This window comes from Miscanthus floridulus, chromosome 18, assembly GCF_019320115.1.
Source record: "Miscanthus floridulus cultivar M001 chromosome 18, ASM1932011v1, whole genome shotgun sequence".
In the NCBI taxonomy this organism is placed as follows: Eukaryota; Viridiplantae; Streptophyta; class Magnoliopsida; order Poales; family Poaceae; genus Miscanthus; species Miscanthus floridulus.
Window position 1 is genome coordinate 91,530,152 of NC_089597.1, and position 9,776 is coordinate 91,539,927.

The 9,776-nt window shown below is 43.4% G+C and overlaps 1 protein-coding gene across 3 annotated transcripts; it reads left to right on the top strand.

The window, feature by feature from the left end:
• Positions 1–5,240: 5,240 nt before the first annotated feature.
• Positions 5,241–8,869, top strand: LOC136520870 (nudix hydrolase 2-like). 3 transcript variants are annotated; one of them, XM_066514545.1, is made up of 9 exons: positions 5,241–5,605; positions 6,304–6,524; positions 6,980–7,045; positions 7,351–7,488; positions 7,664–7,741; positions 7,832–7,882; positions 7,989–8,023; positions 8,352–8,460; positions 8,590–8,869. In XM_066514545.1, exons 2-9 carry the CDS (start codon positions 6,339–6,341, stop codon positions 8,785–8,787), a joined length of 861 nt encoding a protein of 286 aa, XP_066370642.1. In that variant the 5' UTR covers positions 5,241–5,605; positions 6,304–6,338; the 3' UTR covers positions 8,788–8,869. The 3 variants fall into 3 exon arrangements, with proteins under 3 accessions (XP_066370642.1, XP_066370640.1, XP_066370641.1); XM_066514543.1 differs by lacking the exon at positions 5,241–5,605 and adding an exon at positions 5,627–6,109; XM_066514544.1 differs by lacking the exon at positions 5,241–5,605 and adding an exon at positions 5,630–6,105.
• The last annotated feature ends 907 nt before the right edge of the window (positions 8,870–9,776 follow it).

Consider the following 9,776-nt stretch of genomic DNA (forward strand, 5'->3'; position numbering starts at 1 on the left):
TGGATGGTGTACTTCACCTAGGTTCCCCTTCCAACATCCTTAGGAATATGATCCCAATTGGGTATGTAGACCAGTGGGAGAACTATATGAGATTGGCTATGAATTTCCAGTTTTAAAGTTTGGACGTGGTTGTACGTAGGGTGTTAGTTGATCCCATCCCTCATGGGTTTTCCCTACCAATGGGTCAGTAGGCACACTTCAACCCTCCCATCCGGGAACCTGATATGGATACGAAGGTTGCACTTACGGTTCCTGATGCTCAATCTACCTCCAATATGCTAGTTGGAGATGCTTGTCAGACTCATGATGTTGTGGCAGATCCTCCTCATGAGATCCCTTTGATATAGAATCATCTGAGTAAGTGTCTTATCTGCATGGTTATTGGGAGCTTATCCCATTCCTTACATCCAATTTTTTATTATTTTCTCATTTTTGTACTTATGTTGCAGTAGACATTCATGACAATGTGGATGTGCCCACTGTTGCTGTGTAAGTGCTCTATGGAGATGGATTCCGTGGCTCCAATAGTGTTGAAATTATGAATGATTCGAAGCCATATGAGATGGCAAGGGCTCTTGATTTTGATAATGATCTTCCTATTGGAGAGCTGACAGAGAGTGATGTTGAGATGCTGAGGCGTATTTTTTTCCGGCTGTTGTGATCCAAGAGTTCACGAGTTCAACGATCTTGCTCATTCCGATCAGGCGTGTGCTGAAGGACATGATGATGAGCTCCTGAGGCCAGCCCTAACATGATAATTGAGAATGAGAGGGTATTCAAGGACCTCCCTGCATTGAAGAGGTGGTGGCAGGCGTTTATAGTGATACGAAAGAGACCTTATAAGGTCTTGCATTCATATACGCAATGTTGGATGCATTGCTACTTACTTCCCAACTAGTATTTTTTTGTTGCAGTACCAATGTCTGGAGGGTCGTCCAGAGGGAGAGAAAAGGAAAAGGGAACTATCATTGTGTGGGAGGGTTCTCTTGGTCCCGATTTCTTTGAAGAAGCTCTTTATGAGAAATTCCCAGTTGAGAGCAAAAGTGATTTCACCAAAGAGGCACCACTGAGAGGATACGATGAACGGAAAGAATAGTGGCTAAAATGCATGCATGGTGAGGACTACCTAGGGCAGATGTTCACCGAGGGAATAGATGGAGGTCGTTGTTTATTCAAATGCCCACGAACATGGGTAATTGCTATTACTATTTGTTTCTTCAATATGTTCATCTTCTATACAACTTACATGACATACTTATTGCAGTCTTTCTTGGTCGAACAAAACTGAGGGTTCACTAGGTGGGTCGATCCTCGACCTATTTATCCGCATACGGAGTACATCTACTACCTGCAGGACCGTATCTTCGATCTAGAAAGAGAAGTTAGCAGCGATTATAAGGACAACGAACAGGACGACAACAACAATGGTGCCGATTCACAAGAGGCACTCTACAATGATCCATATTGCACCTGTCCTAACCACAAGAACAAGAGGCCTCCGCCATCACCCCCGCCACCACCACCACCAACAATGGGAGGCTACTGTGGAGAAGGTGCAACACAATTTGCTATGTGTCCACACTACTAGGACAATCCTATCTTATTTACATGGCACATCCATGTGTTTGTTGTTTAATTTATTACCTAAGGCATGTTATGTTTAGTCGAAGGAACTCTGTACCCTAGTTCGGTACATGTTCTCACATACCATTTTATGTGTTTTATGTGTTGAATTATATAATGCCCTACTTCGTTAGGTTATGTTTGCAGCACGTGATCACATTTCACTACGTCCGCAACATTATACTGAATATTATGATCACAAATAATGAAACACAACTACATAATGAAAAGTCCAATACTATGCCACATTAAATAACACAATAATATTAGAAGTATATGCCGACAGTAGACAATATTGTTCATGAATAAACCATAAAACTAGCAAGTCATGGAGACTACTGAGTGCAACGAGGCTACTTTCCCTTCCTTAGGGCATCGGGATTCTCCTCCATCGCTGTTTTTCGTTCGGCGTGCACGCTCAAGTTTCTTCTCCCTCTTCTCCCTGTACGTAGTAACACGCCTCCTTTCCTCCTCTTCCTTGTGCTTCTTTTTTTAGCCTCCTCTCTGCGTCTCTTCTCCATCATCTCCTTGTCATCTGCCTCCCACTGCAACAGTCCCTGAATTCATTCCTTGTCTTCAGGCTTTGATCTCAGTGTTGATCCACTGTTTAAAATCACAGAGCAGTGGATGGGTCTGCAAAAAATACAATTGTTACAAAACAAAAAAAATCATGCAAGATGTCATATAACACAAACATCAATTCATCACCATCTTATTAATGCAGTGCTGACGAAGTGTAGGCTCAAACACAAAATTAAAACACATCCAACACCTCTGCCTATACGTGTCCTCTTCATCGGACTTGGCTACCTTGTAAGGATCGCCGCAAAAGCATATAGACACTAAAACACCACTAGGGAGAGGTAATAGGTCGAAGGCATTTTCAGTCATCCGGCCATAACTATAATTCAACCAATTTCGTTCTAAGAACCGAAAGCAATTAACATTAAACCTTAAACATATGGTTTCTCATTTGATGCACAACAATGAACCCATAACATAACAACATGCGCTGAGGTTACCTTGGTTTGCTAGCTTTTTCACGTCTTGGCATTCTATGGTTGTATAATACAAATATTAAAAATTACATGAAACCCTAAGTAATGACGATTCTTAGGTTAAAAAATCCGACTAATATATACCGAATCGATGCAAAAAAACTAGGAGAAGAGCGAGGATACCTTGCTCTCGAAGATCTACAGATCAAATCAAAGTTTCCAAGGTCCAATATGCCGATTCGTGAGGTAGGGCGAAGCGGGAAGAGAAAAAACCCGAGACGAAGGAGAAAAAAGAGGAAAAAGGCTCTGGCAGGAAGGTTGGGGGGCAGGGTTAAAACACCACCTCGGCGCCATAGATCCTGACGCCAAGCTCGACGTCAGGATCTATGACGCCGAGCTACCTGTCAAGTCACCGCCACGTCTACGTCGAGCTCAAGACCTCAGCGTCAGCAACGATACCCCCGAGGAGTATAAGCTCGGCGCCAGCAACGATGGCGTCGAACTAAGGATCCAGATTTTAAAATCATACATCCAGAGACATATTTGTAAAAAAATTTGAAAAAAAAGACTAAAAAATAAAAAATTCGATCACCATCCGCCACTACTATGCTGATGACTTGCCGAGTACTGTACGTGCATCGTTCGGGTCATTTCGACTGGAAATTGTCCGTCTTATACTGCAGCAGTGCTGACCGTGACCGAGGGAGCGAATCTGCGAATGGATTGGGTTGGCAGGCGGGAATGACCGGACGAGCGGTTGGAAGAAGGATTCGACAGGCGTGCCACGACAGTAATCTCAATAGGGCATTATTTAGATCACCTTTAAATTCTAAGTTTTTTCACTCTCTTTTCATCACATTAATTTTTAGACACATGCATAGATCATTAAATATAGATAAAAAAATAACTAATTGTACAGTTTGGTTGTAAATCACGAGACGAATCTTTTGAGCCTAATTAGCTCATGATCAAACAAAGTTTGTCAAATACAAACGAAACGTGCTATAGTGTTCAGATTGTAAAAATTTACAATCTAAACGACGCCTAGCTCGATCGGAGTGGACATGCCACCTACTGTACGAGGGACTATCTACGCTACTATGCACGTAGCCTTCCGCTGTCACATGTGCGTACGTAGCGTACACCTGGTGGCTATCCCTATACGCGTAGCCTTAGGGTGGTGGCGACGTAGCCTAGTGGGCAATCGTGGCCATCGCAGTCTCAGGCTCCTGTTGAGAAAAACCAAATCGTTCGATATAGCGACGAAATTTATAATCGCTACTAAAACTTATAGATTCCCCTCCCTTTAATACTGCTGTATCAATTTAGGCTACCAATTTAGATTTTTCTATCACCGAGCAAATATCATTGTTGTGATTTTCATACGGAACTTGAAAGTCCAGCAAGTTTCATTCCCTTTTTACCCTTCCGGACGACACCTTATCCAAACAAAGATTCATTTCTCCCAAAATTCCTCTCTCGCTCCTCTAGCACGGTCCATTGGCCAAGCGACCGGCAGGTGTGCGCACGCGGGCAGCGGCGAGGGCGACGCATGGGCAGACGGTGATCGTGGCCAGGGTGCATAGACAGGCGTGTGCGCGCAAACAGGTCAGGGCACAGTCACAAAAGTTCCCGGAACGATTGGTTCGTGGAACGGGGATCGTCGAACGTTGTACGCTCCAAAACGCTCCTTGAGAAAGGATTTCCTACTATCGGAACGAAACTGATCCACGCACGTTCCCGGGAGGCGGAACCTGGCATCGTACCACGTTCTCATGACTGAGACTTTTTTTTTTTTTTTTTTTTTTTTGCTTTCTATCTTAAATACAGCTGTAGAATCTGTTCGTCATGACTGAGACTTAGGAAAGCGGTGAGAGACGTGGGTGGCATAGGGGCACTTGGGACAGATTTTCTGTGAAAATAATTGAGAGCAACAGAGCCTCCTTGAATGGCACCTAGGCGGTAGGGGAAAGTAAAATGGGTATTGACTGAGAGGAACTTCAACAGCTTAGCTATTCTTACTGTAAAGATTATTTTTAAATTTGTATAGCAAAAACTAGGCTCTAACAGATATGTTATCTGACTTTGTAAAATAGAAAGCTGGCTATCCCTTAATTTTCACTGGCCATATATAGCCAACTACAGGCACTCGCTATGTGACTTTATAAAATAGCAAGGCTGTTGGTGACCTCTTCTTTTCTGAGAAGTTTTCTATTTTACAAAATGGCTAAACAATAGAATTTGACTAATAATTATAGCCAAGCTTTTGAAGTTGCTCTAAGGACACCCACAACAGTAAAAATCAGTTACTAGCTCTAAGCCAACCTCTCCAATAATATTAGCTTTTAAAAAGGCTCGTAGTATGATTAGAATCTCGTGACCTTCTCATATGTTATTAGAATATGTGTATAAACTTAGCTCTTAATCGAGAGCTAATTTTTCTCTCTCTCTTATTAAAATATAGAAAACAAATACTTAGAGCTAACTTACGAGTCACGCGTTGTGGGTGTCCCGTAAACTGTAATTTGTTTGTGCCACATAATTGACTTTTACGTGATTTTTAGTGGCACACAATGATTTTTAGTCCCCCCGGCGCCCGCGGCCTGCCTCCCCTCAGCCAGGTCATCATCGCTTGCTCGTCGTCGTACCAACCGCCCTTCCCACCCTCCTCCTGGGCCTTGACCGCGCCGCTGTTCTGTTCGCTTGCCAGCTTGCCTGCTTCCTGCCAGTGCCACCTGCTGCACTCCTGCAGGCGGACCTCCACTCCATCTTCACCTCGCTCTCGCTCTCGCTCTCCCTCCCCACCATCATCACGCGCTCGCGTGTGCCCCTCGGCCTCCTCCTCCCGCACCGCCGCGTCGCCGCCCGGGACCAGGCCCACCAAGGCCTCGCCTCCGCCTCAGCCGCCTCCCCATCCCGGGCGCGGCCCCTCGGCCTCGGCGGCCGCCCGGCTCGACCCCGCGCCGCGCCCCTCGGCTACGAAGGTGCGTATACAATACATACATACGTTCTCAACCCAGCATCAATCTGTGTACTGCCCCTAGGCTGGCCGCAGGCCAAGCCCAGCAATCCGGACGGCCGACGCGTCGGGTAGCATTTCGCGGATTAAGTCCGTCCCCGATCCTGCAACGATCGATCCGTCGGTACCTTCTTCCTCCCTCTCTTTGCGAGAAGGCGCGTGCTGTGCGTCGAATCATCGATGTGGGAGTTAATCTTCCATGCGCGTCCTGCTCATCCGGCCGAATCCCGAGTCTGATGCTCACCAGCTTCTCTGAATTCGCACGCGAATTGGGAAAGAGTGGAACGGGTGTACCGGCGTATGGTACGGATGAGCAGCAGACGTGGGCCCGGATACCGCGGGGTTTTTTTTAGATCTAGCACAAGGAATCAAACAGGGATGGTGGATGATGGATGGATGAAAAAGGTGACCACGATGGATAGTGAAAGAGAGGAGACGGGGACAATTTTCAAACCCATCCTCAAAGTAGGCAAGCTTTCCCACACCCCCTGTCCGTCTTGTCAATTCGTTTTGGACGTGGTACGGGGCCTAGGAGCCGGAATCGTGATCACTGTTCACCCCTTGTAGTCTGCGTCGGCGTGGCTGTGCTTATCAGCTCATGCTACATAAATGTGTGTTTTAGCACAATTCAGTCGATGAGTTTATTTTTCTTCTTTGGTGCAGGGAGAAGTTGGAGTGGTGGACGGGGCCACAGAGCCATGTCAAGTTCCACGAATTCAACAGTGGCCGCGGAGTTGTCGGTGGCTGAGAAGAGTGGGGATATTGAGCCCCTACCTTTTGTGCATGACAAACATGGAGGCGTCATCATTGAGATGACGACCCCGATGGACCCTGGAGTGTTTTCAGCTTCCTTGAAAGCAGCGCTGTCGAAATGGAGGGAGCAGGTGATCCCCGTCAACATCAATGTTATATCCTGTCATGCTGAGATGGCTTGTCCAAAAAATGCTATTGGCCTCTAATTTGATATAGTGCATGCCAAGTAAACATCCCAACATTTAAATTTTGAACTGTGGAAATTTGCTGCAAAGATCCTGGAAGCACCTTTATACGGTAGGATTGGTAGTTGAAAAAAATTGGTACCGCGCATAATGACTATTTTAAAGGTTTAAGTACACTGTAATATCTTCTGTGAACTTTGAGGAGCCATCAACCATATGCAAGGCATGTGATATAGACATGTGGAGATTACTGTACTTGCACATTATTATTACCAATTCTAGTTGTTCATGGGTACCTCAAGAAGGAGAGATGAGGTTACAAATGCATAGCCTGCACTTGTCATTGAAATAGGATTTTATATAAGAGCTTTGCATTTATTACTGTTCTTTCATCATTGTAGGGAATAAGAGGTGTCTGGATCAAATTGCCCATCACCCTTTCCAACCTTATTCCACCAGTTGTAGAGGTAATTAAACTCACATTTTCCATGTTTATACTAGTGTAACTAGTTTCTTGATGTAACTTGTATATTTCAAAGTGAAGTATTTTATTACACTATTTGAATGACCTGAATTCAATTTTTGTTTTGTTTTGATAGTAGTTGGTAACGGCAACGCTCACAGTTTGCTAACTATGTCTTTTCGATGACCTTTTGTCTTTTTCAGGAGAAATAGTTGGAAATGATCATACTGTGTAGTATAGTCTAACAGTATGGAAGGATTCATATTGAGTTTGTCTCTTAAAAATGTTTTTACCTCATTGTGTATGTAGGAAGGTTTCTGGTACCATCATGCAGAGGAAACTTACTTGATGCTTGCATACTGGCTTCCAAATACAACACATACACTACCAGTAAACGCAACCCACCGCGTTAGTGTTGGAGCTTTTATAATGAATGACAAGAGAGAGGTAAAAAATGAATGTGATAATTTTTAGGATTTAGCTTGTTATTGTTCTGTTACCTCCTTTACGAACTCTAAAGCATATATCAATCGTTATGAGTTATGACACAGGACATTCTGTTAGGCATTATCCATAGATAAAGCTTTTATCCTCCATACCCTGAAATTCCTATTTTTTGCAGATCTTGGCTGTACAAGAAAAGAGTGGTGTGCTTCGAGGCCTAGGTGTGTGGAAATTTCCAACTGGTGTAGTTGAACCGGTAAATTCTCCACTGAACATGTAGATATATTAAGTATATTCTTTACCAACTTGTCCTATTATAATTCACAAGATATTGGTATATATACAGGGGGAAGATATTAATGTTGGAGCCGTAAGAGAAGTAAAAGAAGAGACAGGGGTATGTACTAGTGTGAACAGAAGCCCAAGTTGTTTCCAATAGACTAGTTTGATTAAATGCTGCCATTGGTTGCTCATTCTTTTTTCCTTTCTGGATCATATCTCAGATTGATGCAGAATTTGTTGAAGTCCTGGCCTTCAGGTAACGACTGGATTCTAGTCCCAGTTCTTCCTGTATTTATCTAGTACTGATTTACCAACTATCTTGTCACACTTAGCTTTATTGCCCATTTGCGGAATATACCAACAACACCAAAAAAAGAGATGTATTGTGCAACAAAATATGTGCACACATTTTTAATTCATAACTAGAGAACCAAAAAAGGAAAAAAAATGGCAGTGTTTTCCATTTCTGTTCATTATGAATTTTTCCTAAGACCTGTTTTCCTTTCTTTTTTTCATTCTCTTGACGCAATCTATTGTGATGACAGTGTTTAGTTTGAAATAAAACATCTCTCCATCATTTGCAGGCAGAGCCACAAATCGTTTTTTGATAAATCGGATCTATTTTTCGTGTGCCTGCTTAAACCACTTTCATATGACATTACAAAGCAAGACTCCGAAATAGAGGCATGCCAGGTACTTGGAACCAACATTTTAATGTTTATTTCAAACAGAAAACCCCCATAATATTAAAAGTTTACTTCAGTCCTTCCAACTCAAGCACCATTTGACCAAATGCTTTGATACTGCACTTCTCCATTGCAGTGGATGCCAATAGAGGAATTTGCAGCGCAACCATTTCTCCAGAAACATGAGCTTGTGAAGTACATCCTCGAAGTAGGCCTGGCTAAAGTTGACCAGGAATATGCAGGGTTTTCGCCAATCTCCATAAAATCAGCATTTACAGACAAATTGTCCTTATTTTACATGAACCGGAGGGACCTCGACAGGGCCTCAGGATAGAGTAATATGTAATGAGACAGTGAATTCAAGATAGTGAAATTTCACTTTTGGTATGTGAAAGCGAGCTAAGTCCTTCATACTTGGTTATTTTGTTCACAAATTGGTAGCTTGGGGCATCGGGCACTTGTGATTTTTGACCATATGTCGTCTGCTATACGTCTGTGTCAAAAGAGTATCGCAATCCAAAAGTACAGCTGAAACTGTTGTACTTATGGATTTGTATTTGTAGGTCTACATACATAATAAAACGCTGGTTTCCTTTATATATATAAAAAACGCTGAAGTGCTTTTGTTCCGGTTAGTTTCGATCTAGATGTTCGGATGCTTCTGTTATCTTTGTCTCTCTTTTTTAAGAAAGACAGTAAAAGCTTTGCCACGATTTTTATTTATCTTTCTCTCACTTCCTGCTCAAACATTGGGATTTCCGTTATGCTTTAATGAAAATGGGATATGGAAAAAAAAATATGAAGATCTAGAAAAAAAAATATGAAAAACGCTGGTTAGACTTAACACAGGAGGTTTTTGTTTGGTTTGTGTTGAACCGGTGGATGCAACTCGTTTTAAAATTCGGCGTGCCTAGCGCCCGGACGCCCGTGCAGCCCGCCCCCGTCTCCGTCCGCCTTCGCCCCGCCCCACGCACACACTCTGCCCCGTCTCTTACGTCTGCCGGTCCTTCCCCTGACCCCTCTCTCTCTCCGCGCGGGCGGCACTCAGGAGCTGGGATGAGTGGCTGAGGACGAGCATGCTGAAAGCTCTAGTTTGGTTTTGGTTAATTGATGAAACCCTAAGTGCTAACCTAGTTTATCAAAGTAATTATGAGATAGGTAGCACTACTCCAAGTGATGAAGCAATGACGAAGATCATGACGATGGTGATGGCATGGTGATGATCAAACACTTGAACTTGGAAAAGAAGAAAAAGAAAAACAAAAGGCTCAAGGCAAAGGTATAAATATTAGGAGTCATTTTGTTTCCGTGATCAAGACACTT